This window comes from Pholis gunnellus (assembly GCF_910591455.1).
Source record: "Pholis gunnellus genome assembly, chromosome: 15".
NCBI lineage: Eukaryota > Metazoa > Chordata > Actinopteri > Perciformes > Pholidae > Pholis > Pholis gunnellus.
In genome coordinates, this window is record NC_136542.1 from 4062255 (window position 1) to 4085069 (window position 22815).

Below are 22815 nucleotides of genomic sequence, written 5' to 3' on the forward strand. Positions count from 1 at the left end.
TCCTCTGAAATACTTTTATTTAGAAGAAAATCAGCAACCAAGCAATTCACGACCACAAACACAGAATTATTATTATAAGTACGTATTTGTATATATATTTGTATGGCAGTTTTAACAACAATATGCACAGAACTGTTCCTCTATTTTAGCAGAGTGTAAACACTGCAACATACACGATGTGGATGTATAACTTGTCCACCTTATTTATTTACAGAAGCAAACACTATTGATCTCCTAGATTTCTTTTTTCTGACCTCCGCTCTCAGTCGTTCTGCTTCCCGGCTGAACTCTGCAACAGACAGAAAAGACACGATGTCATAACGTCACGAGCTCTTTTCTTATTACGCCTTCATTCACAGCCCAATTTATGTCAAATGCAACGGAACGGAACAAACCTGAAGCTTCCACACCAAGAGCGCCACGAAGGCTCCATAGACGCTGCTCTTGATGATCAACACACCGTAGGAGAACTTGGCAGTCTGTGTGATCCGCAAATATTTCTCTGCAGAAAGTTCAAACATTTAGTGACACGATTCAAAGACCAGACGGGACGCTAAATAGCAGTGATGATGCGTTGAATGTTTACCTCTTGTCAGGCCTGTCAGGTTAGCTGATAGAAGAAGAAAAGCATTAGACTGATGGTTGTTGATGTATTTCCAGTTGCAAAGAGAACATGTTGAGGTCATTTCTGAGTTTCATATGAAACCTACCTTTTACCCCATAAATTGAGTGTGAATAATCTTCAGTATGCGTCCCATTGAAGAAGCTGACGGTGCAGGTGAACTTTTTGCCGAGTGTGAACCAGTCTTCGGCAGGGACCCTCAGCCTGCTGGTGATTGTGTAATACTTGTCTTCCCGGAGGGCAGCGCTGTCTGTTTCCCTAGGGGTGTCCTCGCCGAAATTCCACTTTACACCGACGTGGTCTGGGTAGAATCCACTGGCCACACAAACAATGGTCTTCCTCGTGCTTTTACACTCCTTTGGTGAAGGTGGAAGCACTCTGACTGTTGGTCCGGTGATATAATGACCTGGTTCTGCAACGACAAACAGACGCACCATGAATTAAAGCTGCCTATAGATCTGCAGCAAAGATATCTGCGATCCTGGATCCTTAATCCTTCATGTGACCTCTGGACACAAGAATGTAGACTTGATAAAAAGACTTTTTCACAACAAACATTTGCACCAAATAAAACCTGATCATCACAGGTTAGAGGTCACATTGAGAGACATTAAAGTCTGAGTTACTTTGATCTTACCAAGAACTGTTGAACTGAGATGACGTCCAGTTTATTTTTTCCGCAAATAAGCTAGAAACTACAATATCTCATGAATGTAATTTGAATAGATTTTTTTTCATTCACTGTTTGATGCAGGAAGGAAAAACTAAGCAACTGAGAAAATGATTATAATATCCCCTGAATGCCAATTTTTACGGCTTGAACGAAGCACATTACGTTTTGTACCCAGACTTAACACATAGAGATCCTCTTAATTATCTCAAATTTTACATTTTCTTTTGCACTTTTGACGCAAAAAACTAATCGAGACATTAAAACAACACTAAACTGAAGGCTCAGGTTTAAGACAAACATTTATACATGTCATTTATTATCATTTTCTTACCCAACACTGTCAGTCTGGTGCCACTGCCAAAGTAAGCAGGCTCGTAGTTGTTCACACTGATACGAGGCTATACAAGAAAAACTGCTCAGGCTTCCAGCGCTGCAGGCTGTCGACTCTTTGTGCTCTTTGTTTCAGGTTAACTCAACACTTTTAACTGTGCGCACAAAACTTAACAAGAAAGGCTTACACCAAATTAAATTATTAAACTGCTAATTTAAGGTCCATTTAAGAGCATACGATTAAACAGACATAACTGGTAGCAGTTTTAATTTGATATCATTCTCTCTGATATCTTTTAGATGTAATATGTCGGTACATATCAAATCATTTGAACTGTCTTACCTAGAACGGTGAGTTTAGTTCCAGCTCCAAAGTAAGCCTCAGACTGTGAACTCACAGTGTTTCACAGAGATGATAAGAACTGGCTTTAGAGGAATAATCTGGGCGTAGAGCCAAATGTTTCATTGCTGCTCTACTTTTACTGGAGAACATAGACAACGCTGGTTTTTACTGGCACAAACTAACTTACTAATAACTTTCACACTTTAAACTTTGTACATTTTTGTTCAGTATTAAATATGTCTATTTAATACATTCTTAGTACTGACCATAATCTTAACAAACAAACAAGCTGATATTCTTCTTCTCTGAGACGTTTTTGTGCAGCTTTTCTTACCTAAAACAGTGAGTTTAGTTCCAGCTCCAAAGTAAGCCTCGGTGTAGGAGCACAGAGACGTTCCACTGATACAAAACCTCTTCCAGCTGCCTCTGTGTCTTAGTTCCAACATTGTCACTCTTTGACACGTGAAGACTTTAACTCCTATTTCACAAACGGTCAAATCCCACTAAACTCACTGTCTCCATTTAAATCTATTTGTGCTTTTGGTTATTTTATCATTATCTCATGAAATATTGGGTAAACATGGTTGTTTTAGAAGTCATTTGACTTGAATTTGATTTGTATCTCAACAGTATAAAAAAAACAATCTAAACACAATCATACCTGAGCAGTATTTAATGAACTTTAAATGTTTTCTTACCTAAAACCGTTAACTTTGTTCCTCCACCAAAGTGAGCCTCTGCTGCACCACCAGAGTCACAGTGAACCTGATCGGTGCTCTAAACAGCCCAACATGCTGCTTTGACTTTAGTTTTGTAATAAATGTAGATTTCCTTTTTAAAACCAACAACTCCAGTCTGTTTTCAACAAGTTGTATGCAACACGGACATCTCAATTATCTTCCTGTTTGGAATTAATATTAACTTACCAAGTTTAGTTCCCTGTCTGAAATAATCAAACTTAAGAACAAAAAGCTCTGAGCAGAACTTAAACTAGACTTTAGTCACAATGACTTTTTCCCATTTGTTTTGATATCTTACCTAAAACCGTTAACTTTGTTCCTCCACCAAAGTAAGCCTCTGCAGTCTGGGTCACAGTGAACTTCATCAGTGCTTAAAACAGATGCTGCTTTTACTTTGTTTCATTACTTCTTTTAGTTTTAGAATCAATGCAACGTTTCTTTAAAACCAACGACTACAATCTTGTTTTGTTTTTTTTCACAAATTTTGAAATAACAGCCAGGTTTGTTCCTCGGCTTAAACTGCCATTTCAAGCCTCACAACAAAAAGCACTGAGCTAAATGTACACTAGACTTGAGTGAAATAACTTTCTTAAATCCGCAATTTAAGAAAAAGTTTAGATTTCTTACCTAAAACCGTTAACTTTGTTCCTCCACCGAAGTAAGCTTCATTAGCACCAGAGTCACAGTGAACCTGATCAGTGCTCAAAACAGCCCAACGTGCTGCTTTTACTTTTTGTTACTTTTTAGTTCTCTACAGCTGATGACTACAGCCTGTTTTTATCTTTACATCAATCTTTCACTAACCTCCCTGTTAGACTTTATATTAACAGTCATTTTAGTTCCCTGGCTGAAACGGGCTTCGAACTGATGTTTAAGCTTCACAATATAAATCTCTGAGCAGAACTTCATCTGGACTTTAGTGCTGCACAATCCTTAAAGAAACACTCGAATTATGTTTGTATTTTTAAATGTTTTGATTTCTTACCTAAAACTGTTAACTTAGTTCCTCCACCGAAGAAAGCTTCACGACCACCAGAGTCACAGTGAACCTGATCAGTGCTCAAAACAGCACAACATGCTGCTTTTACTCTGCTTCCTTCTGTTAGTTACTTTTTAAGCGTTTATTATATTAATGTCACTTTATGTTCAATCCAAAAAAACTATTTCTTTCACTGCAGTCTGATTGTTGAGGACGAACGTTTTTTTTGTGTACATTAAACTTGGAAAACTCACCTGTTTGTACAAGTTTCACTTCTTTTACAGGGTGAATAACTCAGAAGAAGGTTTGAAGTCTTACTTACCGAGAACAGTCAGTTTAGTTCCCTGGCCGAAATAGGCTTCGTAATTGGCACAGCGCTTAAGCTTAATATCAAAAACCACTGAGCTGAACTTGAACTAAAAAGTACATTAACTTTCTTAATGCACCAACCCAATGACACATCGTATTACATTAGTTCCATCTGAACCATCCTTGACTTACCCAGAACAGTCAGTTTGGTTCCTTTTCCAAAGTAAGCCTCGTTTGCATTGTCACAGTGCAGAAATACTGAGCATGAAACTCCTGAGTCTTAATTATCTTTGGAAGGTTTTTACCAATACTTCTGTTCATACTAAGACTCTACAGCAGTGTGACATTTAACACAACTCAATAATAAAGTGAAATATTTACCCAGAACAGTCAGTTTGGTTCCTTGGCCAAAGTAAGCAGGTTCAGTGTAGGTCACAGTGTTTTCACTTCAGCTCAATATTTCAGCTTTTAACAGCAACAGTTTTTTGTCCTTACTTTCGTCCCAACATTTCCACTATTGTAAGTTTGTACCAGTGAACTGCAGCAGTGAGAGATGCTACTTACCCAAAACAGTGAGTTTTGTTCCATTTCCAAAGTAAGCTTCAGATCCAGTGTCACACTGAATGTCTCCTCTACCAAAAAGGCTCAAAACTTCCCATAACCCTCATGTTGAAGCACAGTGTAATAATCCAGAGGATGAAGAAGGTTTCAACATGCAGGATGAGCTTCATAATGTCCAAATATGTTGCTTTTGTCAGGATGAATATAAGAAGCATCCCAGTGCTCCACATATGATTTAAAAACTTGTTTTTTAAAAACTTATTTTCAGCCAATTTGTCCATTAATGTTGACTTTCCAGTTCCAGTTCGTCCTGACATCTCACACACCTTCAGATTATTGATTTTTCTGCTCTTCCAAGTGTCCCAGGTAGCATGTAGCAGTCTACACAATGGGCGTCAATGGGAGGAGGTTTTTGTACAGCGGCTCTATAGGGTTGTATCACCGTGGCCCCCTGTCCCCACGGTGGAAAAGCATCACACAAAAACCTGAAGTCTCTGTCGTTCTCTCCCCTCTCCTTCCCCCACCCAGCGTCTCCATATCTCAGCCTCCATCTCTCTCTGTGTGTGAAAGAGCAGCTGTTCAGGTCGGGCTGACTGACGGCTGAGCGGCCTCCAACCTGACTGCTGCTATTTCTGGGACAGCTAAGAAAAGAAGCGAGAAGGAAAAGGGAAACTGATGTTTGTTTGTTTGAAGATGTTCAGAGGGAGTGACATCTCTGCTGGTCACACCTCTCTATCCACCCAGTAACCAGTGAACTGAGGACACACACCTTTACTGACAGATGTGACTGCGATCCTTGAATTGTTCTTCTTTTCTTCAACACAAGTCTTTAAAAGTTATACATAACGTAAAAAGAAAGTGAACGTGCTCTTCATGCAGAATGGCCCATTTCAGAATCAGATGTTTTATTAGTGGCTCATTATCATTGATGCGTTATTATAAGCATCACGTTAGTGTTGCAGCTGGTTCCTACTTTTTATATCAACAATACATTATAATTCAATTGTTTTTATTTTATTTATATTGTGAATCTTCAAATCAACTAAAGCTGCCAAATAATTATATTGCAATAAAAAATATATTTCCCTTTTGGCCACTTTTTGAAGTGTAGAAGTATGAAGTGGTAAATAATGGAAATACTCAAAAGTGTTCTTAACATGAATAAATATACATTAAAATAAACATAAAATGTACTTTTTTAAATTGAGATATTACTGTCTGATGTATTGTATTACAATAAAAAGAAAGTTTAGTATTTAACATAATGATTGGTAAAACAACCAGAGTGCTCATATTCAAAATAGAACCTTTTTATCATCTTATATCTACTTAATTGTGAGCTGAAGCATTTCTATGATGGTATATCACCCTATGTCTGTTAAATGTAAATTGCAGCTCATTCAGCCTAATTCTTCACACACATTCCATCTCAAATACACCTTTAAATATTAAAATTGGCTTCACTTTGACATATCCTGACTTCTGAAAAGCTCAATGTGATTTTATTTATCTTGTTGTTGTTTACGTGTAATCCCACGTGACTCCTGTAGAGGTCAGCGTATGATAACCTCTTAACCTTGATATGCTTTAGTGTTGCCAGGCCGCACACAGGATTATAGTAAAATAACAGAGACTAAAGCACTGAATGACACAGATTAGAGAAACTCTGTAGGACAATAACACTGAATGTGACTAGTCATGTTTACCACGTTAGCACCTGCTCACTTATCTGAACTGATCAGCGTTGTGGTCTTTGGGGAACAATTCTTGTAATTCTTTTAGTGAATTAATAGATTTGAATAAAAACATGTTTCATATTTTTGTTTCGGTCTGTTGATTTTACCCAGAATCCTGCAGCGTTCAACACATTAACCCTCCTCGTTCATCCCTCCTCCCTGTCATCTCTTCCCGGTTTCTTCTTGAGGTTTTTGTGTAGCTGCTGAGGCTTTCTGAACCATTGTGCTACTGGAGGCACAGTAAAACACAGCCGAGTCTCCGGCCTCAACAGGGTGGATCTGCAGAGAGGAGCTCAGCACCGCAGGCCGGGACACGGTGTACTTGGTGTTGTTGAAAGGAGCTTCAATGCTCGCCAGGTTGATATTGATAGAATATGTGACCAGCTGCATTTCCCTGCTGCTGCGTTGTCTGTACCAGTACATGTAGTAATTATCCGTGGCATCTTGCTCACACTGCAGAGTCACAGCCGGGTCTCCTTCACGGCTGAATAAAGATGGAGGCTGCTGAATTTTTACACCAACAGAGGAATCTGGAAAAACAGAACAACAACATATGAATTAACAACTTCAACGAGGAAGAAGAAATAAAATGTTCTTTCAACTGAATTTAAATGTTCTTACTGGTGAAGATGAGAACGGCAACCAGGAGCAGCTTCATTCCGACATCAATCAGACGGTTAAGAGTGAAAAGAGGATTTAAAATCACAACTCTGTCTTCAGGTGGACCTCACAGTTCTGCCACAGTCAAAACATCTGACAGATAGAAGTGTGAAGGAGTCTGAGTACAGTCACAGTCTCCCAGTGGACGCTGAGCTGCAACTGCAGGATCAAGTTCTTTGCTCAAGAGCTGTGTGACAGTGCTTCTTAGAGGATGTTAGGATTACACATAACTTTTATGCTCCCCTGACTTTTTTCAGTGCAATGTCAGGACGACTATTTGTTTTCATGGTGTTTGGACTCTCTTTAGTTCCAGTTCTACTTTGTTTTGTTTATCGCTTTATTTTTGAGGTTTTGTTTTGGGTGCCCTGCTTTCTCTGCTTTGCATTGGTTTTTCCAGAGAGTTTGTACCACTTGAGTTCCTCTTGTGAGCAGCCTTATTTCCCCTGCGCACCTGTCTTATTGTCTCTGCTGGTGTTGTTGCCCACCACCATAAGATGAGATGATGGGCCCCTGGGCATGGCCGTGTTAAAGGGCCACGCCAGACGGCACTAAAGAGGATTTACAATGAACCGCGACAGCACAGAATAAACTCAGGGGGTCAACGGTCACTCAGAATGTATCATGACGGTTTCTATCTCGTGGCATCTTCAAAGTGAATTATTCAAGGCTCATTCATTGTCATTATGCAACACAGGGATGCACAACGTAATGCACTTGGAGCCCATTTTGCAACCAAAGAAAATCAGTAGTGCGTTCCTCTAGTGCATTCTTTTCAAATTTGCATCAGCAGGAATGAATGACTTTCTGAAGTTCAGTTTCACTTTTAGGGCCTCGTCATTGATCGGAATGACTGAGCCCTTTTGACTCTGGCACAAAAAATGCAAAGTCATCAACAGCAACTTCATGCAGAAGATCCGGTTTAGGAGTCCATTTGTTAATTCACTAATCCCTTCCTCTCTTCTCCATTGTTTGCCCATCCTTTGGTTTCCCTCCTTTTATAATTCCTGCCTACTGCAACTGTGTTGTGTGTGTGTGTGTGTGTGTGTGTGTGTGTGTGTGTGTGTGTGTGTGTGTGTGTGTGTGTGTGTGTGTACATGTTTCCCATTGTTCCTTGTCGGTTCGTGGTCATTTATTTGTATTTTAAATGCAACTTTAATATACACATGATTTCATTTTGGTACATGATTATTTTTATGGATTACATTTTTTTTTAAATATATTTGTCTTTTACAGTGAATACATTTACATGTTCAGTTACTTTTTATTAGCAAATCAATACTTGAACAATACCCCAATAAACGGTATCATTATTTTCAAACACACCCCTGAGCAGCAGCTGTTTATAAGTCGTAGCAGGTTTTTAGTGAAGCTGTGGTATTAAACCACATCACTGTGTGCTGGCAGCGCAGAAATACACAGCTGAGTCTGTTAAGTTCACTACGCGGATGATCAGAGATCCTCTCAGTGTGTCATCTCTCCTTATCCGGAACAAGGATTCTTTGAACTGCTCCTCGTAGCTCGGAAGACTTTGCTCGACCGTGTACCCGATGAGGCTTATGGACCGACCGCTCTGTTTGTGTTGGTACCACATCATAACCGAGAGGCTGCTGTCATCGTGGCTGCAGTTGATCGCGACCTCCTGAGTCCAGATCCTCACAACTTGAGAAGAGGACTGCTCAACGGAAACGCTCTCCACTTGTCCTGTGAATAAAGAGAATTCATCTCATTAGTGTTAAACACACTGTGGTGCAGATGTTACAGAGACAACAGTACTTTACATTCAAAGAAAGGCCACAAAACACTGAATCAGACTTACTTGTCAGCACAAGCACTACAAATCCAAACGTGAATAAAGCTGGAGACATCCTTAAATCAAGATCTGTGCATTAGTGACAAATCAATCAATTGTTTTCATCTTAAATGTGCAATAACGGCATAAAGGCCTGTAGATCTGCTATCAGAGGTGGAGCATTCACATGCTGCTCACAAACTTATTGCAGATGAAATGAGAGATGACTTCCCTTCTCCACACATCACACCTCCTCTTCGTCACCTTCTTCCTCTGCTTGCAACTGATCTCCTAAAAAAAAAAATTCTGCTTCTTCTTCTTTGGTGGACTTTCCTTTTTAATACGTTTTCTTAGTGTAGTGGTTTTAAGGCTTAACGTCGTCTCAGAATACAAACGTCTGACTGTAAACTGTTGTGATTCGGGAAACATTTAAGGAATGTTGGGAACTAAAGTTTGATTCATTTTCTAAGCCTGCTACTAAAATTGCATTTCTCTTGAATGCAGACCTACATTTTCTTTGTGTTTAATGCATCCAGCATACTTTGATCTCCGGTGCATGAGCCTCTTTTGAATTGCTTTCATAGTCTTTCTTTACAGTATTAAGCCAGTTTTGTAAACAATGTTATTTAAAAAGTTTAAGCAGACCAAAACAATGCAGCGCCCGTTTGCAATTAAGACTGTTATCTTATTTTCATTCCCACCAAAGACGAGCAGAACTCCTAGAATTTAGAATAAAAGCGATGCAATGAATCATGAAAACATTGTTTTACAGTTTTTTTATGTTTCCAATGTCTTCGTTTACATTGAAAATCTTAATGTCAATTTCTCCCTGATGATAATTTAATAATGTTAACTAATTCATGTATCTTGTTCTCAGTCTTTGCTTCTTGCCTTCTCATTTATTTTGTTTGAATAAAACAAAATTTAAAAAAACTTGTTTATTTGAAGTCTGCCTCTAATACGTCTTATGATCATTTTGTGTTTTACTGTTGAAAAAAGTTACAATGTTTTATCCGCCACTCCGATTGTTTAATTGTATGAAACACTTTGTTTTACATTTTACAAATTGCTAAAAACAATTAAAGTCTGATTGATTAATTAGCTCCACGCCAGCTGATGCACAAGCAAACTCCCACTGTTTTTTGGGACACTTACATTTTTTTATAAAACACTGAATTAGTTTGTAAAATTTGAGGTTGGTAACAAATGCACACCGGAGTTTTCCTGTCCTGCTTCTGTCTGCTTTGGACTGAAATCACAGCTTCACCTCACCAAGGTAAGCATTGGCTTTGTCAGAGCATTTGGCTAAGCTAGCTAGCGTTCTGCTTTTCACTTCTTGGGACTCTTTCAATTGGTTTCTTTTTGACTGAGCTTTTCTTTTGGTTGTTTGGAATTGTTATGATCCTTTCATGCTGTTGATTTGGTGAAATATGAAAACATTGTATTGAGTGTGTTGAGGCTGAACTGGTGTTTGTTTAGGTTGTTGTTACTGCTTTGCCTTGTCATTTCTTCACATGATTTAACGTTACCTGTCCGTGCCATGAATGGTGTTCACTAACACTCTTTATTTTCAGCATCTGGTCTGCACCTGCTTTGTATAAATTGTGGAAATCTGAAAATGATTTTGTCTGAAATGAATTACAGGTTTGCCTGTATGTTGCAATCATGAATTCCATCTCACTGTGAAAAAGCACGTCTGTTTTAAAATCAGTCTGTTCATGTCAGAGGTAATGTATCTGTTATTCAGCCTTCCTCTCAGGATCTTCAACGTGAGAACATCAGAGAAGGAACCAGAGCAGGGTTTTTAGTGAGGGGCTGACATTAAACCACATCACTGTGTACTGGCAGCGCAGAAATACACAGCCGAGTCTGATAGAGTCACACTGGGAATAGTCAGAGCTCCTGTTTGGATGTCTTGTCTTGTCATCTTGAACCGATCTTCAAACTTCTTCTCATAGTTGGGTTCACTGCCAGTGTAGCTGTATCCAATTAAATGAATCAGACCGCTCTGTGTTTGCTGGTACCAGAGCATTATGTTAAGACTGCTGTCATTATGTTTGCATTTAATTTCTACCCCGGCTGTGTCGTCGACTATTCTGGGATGAGATGGCTCAAACGTCACACTCTTCGCTTGATCTGTGGGGAAAAAACTTGGATTTAAAAAAGCAGTTGATACAGAAGCCACGATGAAAAAACATTCATATATTGTTGTGCTGCAGCTGAATTATTTACATTGAAGCAAGATGAGAAGAAATGCTATCACAACCGGTGCCATCCTTCAGGTTTATGCTGCAGCGGGAGGAACACAGCTTCCTCCAATGGTGTTTTAAGAGAGACGCCACTTCTCGTGTATGCAGGAACAAGAAGAGGGTTTTTAGTGAGGGAGTGGCATCAAACCACATCACTGTGTACTAGCAGCGCAGAAATAAACAGCCGAGGTTGACAGGTTTGCTTTGCGTACAGTCAGAGCTCCTTTCACTGAGTCTTCTTTTGTCAGCTTGAATTGTTTTTCAAACTGACCCTCATAGTTTGGGGGGCTGGTCCCGTATCCGTACCCAATGAGGGTCATGGACATAGTGTCCTGTCTTTGCTGGTACCAGAGCATCGATAGAAGGCTAGTATCATCATGGCTGCACTTAATCTGGACCTCGGTGCTCTCCTCCACTATCTGGGGAGGAGATTGTTCAAATCTAACAGCGCTCACCTGACCTGTGGAGGAAAGCAGATTTAGAAAATGTTAATGGTGCTAAACAAAAAGGGGGGAAGTATTTTTAGCTTGATTGTTTAGCGTGTTATATAAATAATAATATAAATAGTGACTGTAAGTCAGGAGGAGATCTTACAGTGAGAGCAGATGAAGAAAAAGATCAGCATACATGAAGACATCATCAGGCACTGATGTGAGAAAAGTATTTCCCTGAGAGAAAAATAAGGCTCAGGGTGAAAGAGGGTGTGTGTGTGTGTGTGTGTGTGTGTGTGTGTGTGTGTGTGTGTGTGTGTGTGTGTGTGTGTGTGTGTGTGTGTGTGTGTGTGTGTGTGTGTGTGTGTGTGTGTGTGTGTGTGTGTGTGTGTGGTGTGGTGTGTGTGTGTTAATTCATCACGTCCTCATGATAAAAGCTTCATATCATGTGCTGTGCCTCCACCTGTTGGTTGAATCTGTTTGTCAGGACCCTGCTGTACTTTACTTTGCGTTCTTAATTAGACTTATTTGAGCTTCAGCAGACTTTGTGTGTCCGGGTAGAACTTCCTGTTTACACCTCTTTGTTTGTTTGAGCAACGAATTGCTGATCAATTGAGTAGTCGGTCGAAACAAAATACTTAAAGTTAATCATTTTTCAATTGGATCATATTTAGACATTTTATTAGACCAAAGGATTAACTGAGACAATAGTTAGCTGACTGGTCAGAACCAAAACGTATGACTTTCCTTCCTTGATCCAGACCAACTGAAAAGCAGCCTTATTGTAACTCACAACAGGAAAACAAGAAGAAGACAACAAGACACAAAATGTGTGAGCTTCAATGTTAACAGTAGAATTAGTCTTGTTGTTCTGCACGGTGGAGTGTGCTGAGCAGTTAAAGGCAACCTTTAAGTGTGACTGTGAAAGTTGACGGCATGTATTATCACGATCTTTAATATTATGATCCCTTACTACTTAAATTCTACTTCACTTCAGTGTAGTACAGGAAAATACATTTTTCAGCAGTTTGAGACAGTGTCACATGGTTTCCTGTTGGTGTGACGATATCTGCTGGATCTTTATGAGGTTTTTGTATGAGAGCGTCACTGTCTTCATTACTGTGCCTACTGGCTGCTCCGAAATATTCTCCGCTGTCTTCAGGGTGACTCAGGTTCAGGAGGTGAAGATAAGCTGTTTTCTCTCCATCTCCACTCACTTCAAAGCGGCTTTTAAACAGCGGCTCAACTTGAGGAGTTTTATAATAAATGTAGGCAATCAGCTTCAGGGAAGTGTCCCCTGCTGAGCGCTGATACCAGAGAATAGTGTCGTAGCTCGGGATTTCATGTCTGAGGCTCAGGGTGACCTCATTATTTGGTTTCCAAAACAGTTCAGTTGGAGTCTGAAACACTTGTTTTTCTTTGCTGAGGTGAACTCCTGTAAAGAGATGGAGAAACAATGTTAAGTAGAGCTCTAATGTCTAGACACCAGCGGATAAAACCTTGTTGTGTGATTGGATTAAACCACTGGAAAAACAGCAGTAAGAAATAATAATATTAGGGTTAATTTGATTAAATGTCATGAATGTGCAATACCTTTAATCCAGAACACAGTGAGGATGAAAACGATGAAACGAGACGGCATCATGTTGAATGTGAAGAACCAGCTTGAGTCGCTCAGCTTTGTGGATCAGAAGGAGGGACAGGAAGTGATGTAGAGCAATCAGAATAAGATGACATCGAGAAGCTTTCTTTAATTCAGTCAGTTTGCCTTTTCTTGAAAGCAGGAAAACTCTCTCTTTGATAAATTAAGACAATTACACTTGAGGATCATAACACTTGACCTACTTAAATTTAAGATCGGCCTGTTGTTGTTGAGGGCGGGCAGGGAGAAAAATGCAACACAGACGGCACCAAGTTCAAGATAATAAGCAATGATGGCCTCTAAAGTCAATAGTCATTATGAAGGGTTTTTGCTTTTGTTGAACTATGGTTTCCTTTCAGCCGAGTAGCAGATATTTCTTGGCCGCCCAGTACTGATGACTTGGGAACCACTGGCTGAGAATATTTAAGGCTTTAGCTGTGAGGAGTAAAATACTTTTTGTAGGTTTGATGGAAGCTCTGTCGATGAGAATAATTAATGACAAGCTATTCATTTGTCTAAAGCAGGAAAGGGATCTTAATTATTATAAACGTTAAAAAAAAAGAGGGTGAAAAGTTGTCAAAACAAAGTAGAAACTCAAATAATCACACGGGGGACATGATGTACTCTTGAACCCACATCGAGTGGTAAAGAGGTTTTTGTCAAGAGCAGATGGATGTTTGATGCACTGTGCCTGACTGGCTGCACAGAAGTACGTTGCGGTGTGTTCACGTGCTTTTAGATTGATTATGGAGAGCAAACCATTTTTTGTTTTGCCACTCAAATCTCCGGCTAATCTGAAATGCTTTCTGAACGGCTCTTCCACGCTGTCGTTTCGGAACTCCGCATATCCATATCCGATGAGCTGCATCGCGTTGTCTCCAGGTGACCTCTGGTACCACAGCATCACTCTGTAGTCGGCTTGGCCGTGCGTGCAGACGAGCTGCGTGTCGTCAGCTGCCTCTCTGATGAGAGCGGAGGGAGACTGACGGACCTGAACCCCCAGAGAAAGACCTGCGAAAAGAGACACAACTTCAGTTTATCTGCTTTAATATAAAACACAAACTACACACTTGTTGACCCAGAGAACCGTTTACATTACCTAAGATAAGATGACAAGAAAGTAGTAAACAAATCATTTTAGTTCTTTGTCCCTTGCAGATTGAATCCTCTGTAAAAATGATGATGATGAAGGTTATGGCTGCATGAAGAGACTGAATGTGGGACAAAAACCAGCAGAGACATGAGGAAGTGAGGTAGAAATCACGTGACACCAAACTTGACTGCAGGTGGCTGGCGGAGGTCTTTTCGAAACGACTCAAAACCACAGTTGATAAAGGACTGTTTAGTTTTTGTGTAGTTGAAAGGAGATCTGCCTCAACGTGCATACCGAGCTGCACAGTAGTACACTGCGCTGTGCTCGTACTCTCTCAGGTTCACTATAAACAGAGAACCGTTCTTTGCTGTATTTTTACTCAAGTCTCCAGTGATGTTGAAATGCTCTTTATATGATTCTTCATAGCTTATTCTATCGTATTCCACATATCCGATGAGTTTCAGAGCCTTGTCTTCACGCGGCTGCTGGTACCACAGCATCACGGTGTAGTCGGCTTGTCCGTGGCTGCAGACAAGCTGCACGTCATCACCAGCCTCTCTGATGAGAGCAGAGGGAGTCTGATGGACCTGAACCCCCAGAGAAAGACCTGCTGTGAACAGAATTGGACAGATTGTTGATTTTTAGAAGTAAAGGTAAACGGTAGAGGACACCTTACTTCAATACGAGGCAGTTGTTACCTGAGAGGATAAAGCCAAGGAGAAATCTAATCATCATGTAGAGATCTGACATGGAGTGTGAGTTACTCTAACGTCATGGATGAAATGCAGTATTAGTGAAGTTATGAGCTCTCGTTGTTGGTGCGTTCTCTCTAAACTGAGTCACCTTTAATCAGGAAGTAAACATGAAAGAACGGAGGAGTGGCTTCATGTATTTGCATATCAAACTAAATAACTATATATGCTCCTTCTTGAACCTCATTGCCCCACAAAAGGTGTTATTAGATGATGATTTACTGTAATACATTGCCTTGTTAAATTACATTAAACCAGTAAAAGAGAAACACAGTTATATTAGCTATTAATGACGTGATTGCATCAAACCAAAGTACAACCACATAAGCAGGTGTCTGGGAGCAGTTTATTCCATGTCTTATTATAAACCGCTGATGAGAAAAGACGGTGCAGAGTTTTTGTTAAGTTCAGAGGTTTTTTGCTGTAGTTCCTCCCAAATCCCCAGAGAAATTAAAATCTTCTTTATATGGCTCTTCCATTGTCACCGCTTTGTAGTTCAAGTATCCAATGAGTTTCATAGCGGTGTCTCCAGGCGACCGCTGGTACCAGAGCATCTGCCTGTAGTCAGTTTTGTCATGGCTGCAGAAGATCTGCACCTTGTCCCCAGGTTTAGTGATGAGATCAGAGGGAGTCTGACGGAGATCTAGACCCAGACAACCACCTGGACAAAGACAACCATGGAGAACAAACTTGGTCACGTAATGATTATGAGGGAAAGCAATATTTCCACCCACATGTTTGCCAATTCTATTTTGAAAAAGCGTTTACCTGCAAGACCACAGAAGAGGAGAAAGCAGATCATTTTGATGAAAGTAAAGATACTCAAAACCCTTTTTCATGACATGTCAGACTGTACATGAGTTTTTCAGATGCAAGTCGCTGGGATCTCACACCACTGAGCTGACTATGAGGTGAGAAGAGGGAAAGGAAGTGATGAGGAAACAGCATCACTGTACATTAACTGGCAAAGACGAAAAGCTCCAAAGAACATACAGCTGGGTGGGAGGGGTTTATACAAGGTGTAATTTATAACCGTAAATACTGATGAGCATAGTTTTTATTTGAATTAGGAGGAAACTACATTCACTGTGCTTTGCTGACATATTTCATAGTGCTGCGTGTCCAACTGGAGAGTATTCCTGCAGCTTCATCGCCACCTACTGGAACAATAACAATAGTCCGAATTTGGTTTCTAAAACGCTCACCAAATGTGTTGGTTTTGAAGGAAAGCCATAAATAAAGCGATATTAATTGTGACACATAACAAAGCTCTGAAAATAATAAGAAACTATATGTTTAATACATGTTTGACTACATGATCGTATCAGGATGAAATCATATTTTCAGATATCGTGATTAGGGATTTGAGTTTCTGTTAATTTTGCTTTTGATAGCCCTCCACCCATTAACCATTAACTAACCGACTATCATGATACAAAACAATCTGAATTGATAAGAATTCTGTTCATGGTAATGCACCAGCATTGTTATATCAAACGATTGTTTTAATCTGATCACTCTGCATGTTAGTTTGTGTTTAAATGGAAATCTTTATTACATGTTTATTACATTTTTCTCTTATTTTTTTTCAAAACGGTTTTGTTCATTTTGCACTGAAGTTCCTAATAAAATGAGAAAATACTCAGAAGTTTTCTTTTAAAGTCTTTTTTGACCCTTGTAGGTCACATCTGCGGTCATATTGTGCACCTATTAAACATATACATACATATATAACCTTTATTATTACTTCACATAACAGGCTACTAACTTTACATGATCACATTTCTTTAGTAATTCTTTCTCTGCAAAACTCAGTCATTCACAATGCGGCTGCATCAGAGAGGGTTTTTGTCAAAGACACAGGGTTCGTGCAGCACTGTGCTCTACTGGCAGCACAGAAATACACTGCTCCGTCCTCTGAGCGACTCAACTTTGGAATATCAAGATATGCCAGACTTCCCCCATTACCGCTCACATTGTAAGTGTCTTTGAATTGAGCTTCGACGACTGCAGAAGAGAATCGTACGTAGCTGACTAGGACCATGTCATTTCCCCCAGCAGACTGTTTGTACCACTGGATCATATCAAAATCAGTGTTTGAATGGCTGCACTTCATCTGGACCTCTTCTCCAGGACGTTTGATCAGAGCACCGGGACTCTGATGAACACTGTTCTTTGAGAGTTCTGCAAGACACATTTTAAACACACAGCTTTAGTGAAGAAAATAAACTTTGTGAGCTCAAAGAATAAACGTGGAAATATTTAGGTCAATTTCTTTGAGTTAATGTGATATTACCTGTTAAACAGAACGGCAGCGCTGCTAAATGTACGAGGAGTCTAATCATGATCCTAACGCAGATGAAAACAAAACTATGATGACTGCAAACTGAACAGAGCTGCCAGGAGGAGGAGGAGGAGGAGGAGGAGGAGGAGGAGGAGGAGTCTTTGTCAGTGTATTTGAACAGCATCCTGCTGTATCTCTTCACATATATATCCTGATGATATCGGTGTTGATTTCCTGCCACAGGCTGCAGTTAGATGCAGGTGCGTTCTTCTTCAGTGTGCATTTATGTGGCTGATTATCAGAGCGGGTTTTTGTAGAAGCAAGAGCGACTTTGAGTCACTGTGTCTACTAGCTGCACAGTAATACACGCCGCTGTCTTCAGGCTGTCTGAGTTTCAGCACGTGAAGTTCAGATTTTGCTGAGCCGTCTCCAGACATATTGAAATGCTGTTTGAATTCATCCTCAATGGTTGGTTGCGTATACAGAAGGTATCCAATGAGTTTCAGGCTAGAGTCACCCATCGGCTGCTGGTACCACAATATTACATTGTATGAACTGACTGAATGGCTGCAGCTGATTGTTGCTGGAACAGGAGGACTCCCTAATATTGATGATGGAGCCTGATGAACTTCAGTGCTCAGTGAACGACCTGCATGTAAAAGAGAAAAGCTGTGAGAACACAGAAATGGTAACAAAAGATGTAATATTTGGCAAAACAGTTTGAGCTGAAACCTACAGGAGAGGCAGAGAAGCAGCAGAGTGATCCTGTTGGTGTTTCTGATCATGATGTCTTCATCGTCCTCTGTCTCTGCAGCGACTGACTGACTGAACAGATGTTATGGGATCAACTTAGAGGGGAGGAGACATGGAGGAGACTGTGATTATTTTATGGCAACTTCCTCCTGAAAATGAATTTCTTATTTTATGAATAAGTGTTTTCAGCTTTAGTTTTGTATCTGTGTAACTTTAATATGTTTGGTTTGAATAGATTTGCTTTGCTCTGGAGATTGATGATTGCAGATTTTCACTTATCTTTATCAACAACAAAATGAATAATTGATTGATTGGGAAAAAAAAGGAATGTGAGTCAATAATGAAAATGGTAGTCGGTTGCAAACGCAGACAAAACCAAACGTGAGTGTACTAGAATGTGTTTTTTGTTTTCTTATCAAAGGGTTTGAAATGCTCTTAAATACATTTTCTTTTTCAACCTTTCAAATCCAGTTTTGTCTTGTTCTCCATTTCAGTAGCTTCACGTTATGTTAACAGTAATAACACGATTATATCTAAACAAGGCTCTGACCCTGAAAGCATTTGCCACCAAGATCCAGACTGAGCAGACTGAGCCCTCTGTACCAGTAACTTTGAGGTCTCGTGGACTCTAATACTCCCAGTAGTTCCTGGAACCATAAACCAATAGGTTTAGAGTCAGCGGGAGGGGACACTGAGCTGTGCTTATAAAAGTTGCATAATACTTTTCTGACTAAAACTAACTAAAAGATGTTAACGCAAAAGCAAAATCCTGCAGGACAGAACCGAGAAACAGTAAAGATGAGATCTGAGATCATTTAGATCTGCTGAACAGACGGATGTGACATCCCATCATCCATCCTGTCACATGATGGTGTTCTCTGTAAAAAGGTGTCATTACACTTAGACAAGACACTTGTTGTGATACTTTTCAGTTAACCGGTATTCTGTTTACATTAACTAACTTAATTAACACGTGTTGGTGGTCAAACAGTGTCATGAAACATCGTTGGTTGTGTTTTGGTCCTGATGCTTCCAGGAGTAAGTCACTATCTCCGGCAGTGAACACAGAGGTGATGGTGGTTTGTGGATAAAATGTTTTTATTTTAGATTCAGACAATCACAGAATACAGAGTCATTGGTAACCTTCAAACGGGTTATACACAATTTAAGAAGGAATGTTTTAACATTTTGAAAAGGAATTAAATAAATGATAGAAATATTTAATTCAGCACTAAAATATATTCTACAAATGTCAGAAAACGTGTTGAATAGTATTGGGTACATTTTGTGTACCAATTTCTGTCTTAATTTCCTGTCATTCAACATTTGAAAAACAGCAATTCAGCTGTATGTTGCTCCCCTCCAGTGTAAAAGCCGCTTATCACAAATTACCGAACACTAAACGCAGCCTAGAGCTCCCCCTACCAATATTTAACATTTATTTATTGTGACGGCAACAGTTGGGTATTTGTGCAGCTGTCTAAGTCACCTGCATCACTGTGTTGACTCACAGCACAGAAATACACTCCACTGTCCCCAGGCAGCAGCTTCTCCACTGTCAGAGATCCAGTCTGAGCGTCGCTCTTTGTTGCAGGAAATTTGTCCTTACTGAAGCCACTTTCATATCCATGTGGAGGACTCGGAGTCGTGAAAACTATTTGCCTCATCCCCTCTCTTGGCAGCTGTCTGTACCAGTACATCTGGAAAAAAGTAGCATCCTTAGTGTGACTGCAGTTCATTGTGGCAGACTGACCCTGGACCCTCCACAGCAGGGGGGTCTGGATGACATCACTCCCATCAGTTAGACCTGTGAGGGTAAAAAATATCACATGACATGTTCCAGGACCACCAACAACAACATCTCTGTTTGCAGATCAACATACAATCATGAGTATGAATGTAGAGATAAAGCACCAGCTTCTCCTCATAATGTTCAGTACCTACAATCCAGAGCAGAGCTGCAGAGAGTTGGATCAGACCAGCTGTGATCATGATTGTGTTCTGAACAAAATGAACTTGGAGACCTGAGTCACTGTCAGTCTGTGTGATGGAGGTGTGACGCTACAGAGATGAACGGTTACAGCAGGGAGTGTCTCTGTACTGTACGATGTTCAGTGATTGTGCTTGAGGTCCCCCTACAGCACAGCAGATAAATAGACTCACTAACAGATGTGCCAACAGTGCACTTTTTATTCAGGTTTTTATTCAGCTTCCACATGTTTATGTATCACTGTATTGACTCACAGCACAGAAGTACAAGCCTTTATCTTCTGGCTGCAGGTTCTTCACTGTGAGCGTCAGGCTTGGTGGCTGAAAATGTGTCTCTGCGGAAATCTCCAAAATCATTTTCTCTATTGGCCATTGTTTTGAGCAATATTTGTTTCATTGTTTCTCCTGGCAGCTGTCTGTACCAATACATCTGGAAATAGCCAAGACCCTTGGTGTGGCGACAGGTTGTCACCCTCTACTTTCCACAGTATGTCAGTCTGGGTGACATCATCACCAGCAATTACACCTGTGTAAAACACATTAAGTTAACACAAGTCGACATTTTAAACTGCAGAGGGTTAAAGGCTATAGTGTAGTTACCTTTTCTCGAGAGCAGAAGTGTTAAAAAGCTCAGGAGGCCATGTTTGGTGACGTCAACGCGTCTAATGTGACTGTCAGTGGAGTTAGAGATCTAAACATCTGCAGGTGGTGGGAGTGTCACATGTGGGATGTTCAGTCCTCCATGTTGTGTCACTGGGAGTACTTGTGGTCCTGGAGGTCCCCCTAAAGCACATGAGATCATTGTAACTGTTATGTTTACAGTAAACTGTGTGTTTTTGTTCAGCTATTGAGAGCATCTGTATCACTGTGTTGACTCACGGCACAGAAGTACAAGCCTTTATCTTCTGGCTGCAGGTTCTTCACTGTGAACGTCCCACTGTGGATGTCCGGCTTGGTTGCTGAATATTTCTCTCCGCTGAAATTTCCAAACCAACGGTTTTCCGTTCTGCTGAGTGATGTGTACACTACTGGTTCCATTGGAACTCCTGGCAGCTGTCTGTACCAGTACATCTGGTAGTAGGTTAAACCTTTGGTGTGGCTGCAGCTCATTGTTGCACTGTCACCCTGTGTTTCACACAGTATGGAGGTCTGGTTGACATCACTTCCATCAGTTAGACCTGTGTGTGTATAGCAGTACATAACTGTGTTTAAACGTTAACACTGGTGAACATTCTACCTCTCATACTATAGACCCTTTAAAAACCATTATGATCCGCTCGTCCCTGGAGACAAAACGAAAGTTGAAATACAGTGAGTGTTTAGTCCTGGGCGTTTACATCTGGACTTTCCGCAGAATAATAGTAGTTTAATTTGCACAATCTAAAAATACACAAACATCAGGAAGAGGGAGAAAACCTACCGGGCGTATTTGAAGCCTTCATCTAAATAATGTTTGAATTCCACAATATTATAAAGAACACACTATTGATATGCATAAGATATGACTACTTAATATTGATGTCAAAGTATTTGAGGATCTTTAATAACAACAACGATACAATGGAACATGGTTCATTGCATTAAAAATGAATTATTTTATGTAGCATTGCTGTGATGAGAAAAACAACCATGATATTGATTTCAGCCCTAGATCTTTACCTTTGTTCCAGAGCAGAAATAGCAACAAGCTGAGGAGTCCACATTTGGTCATGTCGATGTTCTAAAGCATGACATATAGCTGTCGTTGTAGTGTGCAGAGACATGAAGAGCTGCAGGTGGGAGTGTCTCTGCAGTGTGTGTGACGTTCTCTGCTCCCGTTAGCTGCTGTAACAAAACGCACACGGTGAATCAAAGTGTCACTCGGAGTGTTTGTGGTCCCTGAGGTCCCGCTGCAGTACGTGAGATGGAGGGATAGAGGTGTGCCAACACTGGGGTTTTTGTTCAGCTATTGAGGGCATCTGTATCACTGTGTTGACTCACAGCACAGAAGTACAAGCCTTTATCTTCTGGCTGCACGTTCTTCACCGTGAACGTCCCCCTGTCAGTGTCAGGCTTGGTGGCTGCAAATTTGTCTCTGCTAAAATCTCCAAAATCATTTGTTGTACCAAATGTTGTGAACACTACTCGTTCCATTGTTTGTCCCGGCAGCTGTCTGTACCAGTACATCTGGTAGTACTGAGCACCCTTGGTGTGGTTGCAGCTCATTGTTGCGTTGACACCCTTGTTTTCCCAAAGTATTGAAGTCTGGATGACATCGCTCCCATCAGTTAGACCTGAGTGTTTAATAATAAAAGAAAGCATATTAAAGGTTTGTTGTTGGATTCTACTTATATCCTCTGACGTCACGTCAACATTACAATAACATGAAAATAAGTTAATGTTAATGTCTCTTCATCAATCAGTCCACAGTTGATTTTATTGTAATTTACCTGTAGTCCACAGCAAAAAGAGGAACCATCTGAGGAGGCCTTGTTTATTGATGATTATATCCATGTTCTGTCTGACAGAAACTAGCTCGTATAGTCAATATGAAGAGCTGCAGATAGGAGGGTCAGTGCATCGTGTGATGTCATCCTGTCAGCTGCATCAAAGCCTTCAGTATCGTACAAAGATGGTACTACTAGTGGTATTGGGAGTCCCCCCTGCAGTACATCACAGTACATTTACTTTCATTCTGCTCAGTGAGAACTCGACTAAACAATGAGAAGCTGTAGAAGCCAGGGTTGATCATGGGATGTGCACTATTCAGTTATTTTACAAGTCGGAGACATTTTGTTACGACAAATTCCATTTTCCTTTCACGTCACATTCAGACAAAAGCTTTGGAGGCCTGTGTTCATCTTGTTTGTACCAAAGAATGTGATCATAAGTTATGTTTTG

The 22815-nt window shown here is 40.3% G+C and overlaps 1 protein-coding gene across 2 annotated transcripts; it reads right to left on the minus strand.

Annotated features, from left to right (window-relative positions):
* On the minus strand, positions 1–22409 carry LOC306707508 (M1-specific T cell receptor beta chain). Of its 2 annotated transcripts, XM_079175004.1 has the most exons (7): positions 22365–22409; positions 21916–22208; positions 4010–4064; positions 711–1034; positions 587–610; positions 396–502; positions 1–289 (listed from the first exon to the last, which is right to left on the minus strand). In XM_079175004.1, the coding sequence occupies exons 2-7, from the start codon at positions 22138–22140 to the stop codon at positions 263–265; spliced, it is 762 nt and encodes a 253-aa protein (XP_079031130.1). In that variant the 5' UTR covers positions 22141–22208; positions 22365–22409; the 3' UTR covers positions 1–262. The 2 variants fall into 2 exon arrangements, with proteins under 2 accessions (XP_079031130.1, XP_079031131.1); XM_079175005.1 differs by lacking the exons at positions 4010–4064; positions 21916–22208; positions 22365–22409 and adding an exon at positions 2303–2610.
* Positions 22410–22815: the final 406 nt, after the last annotated feature.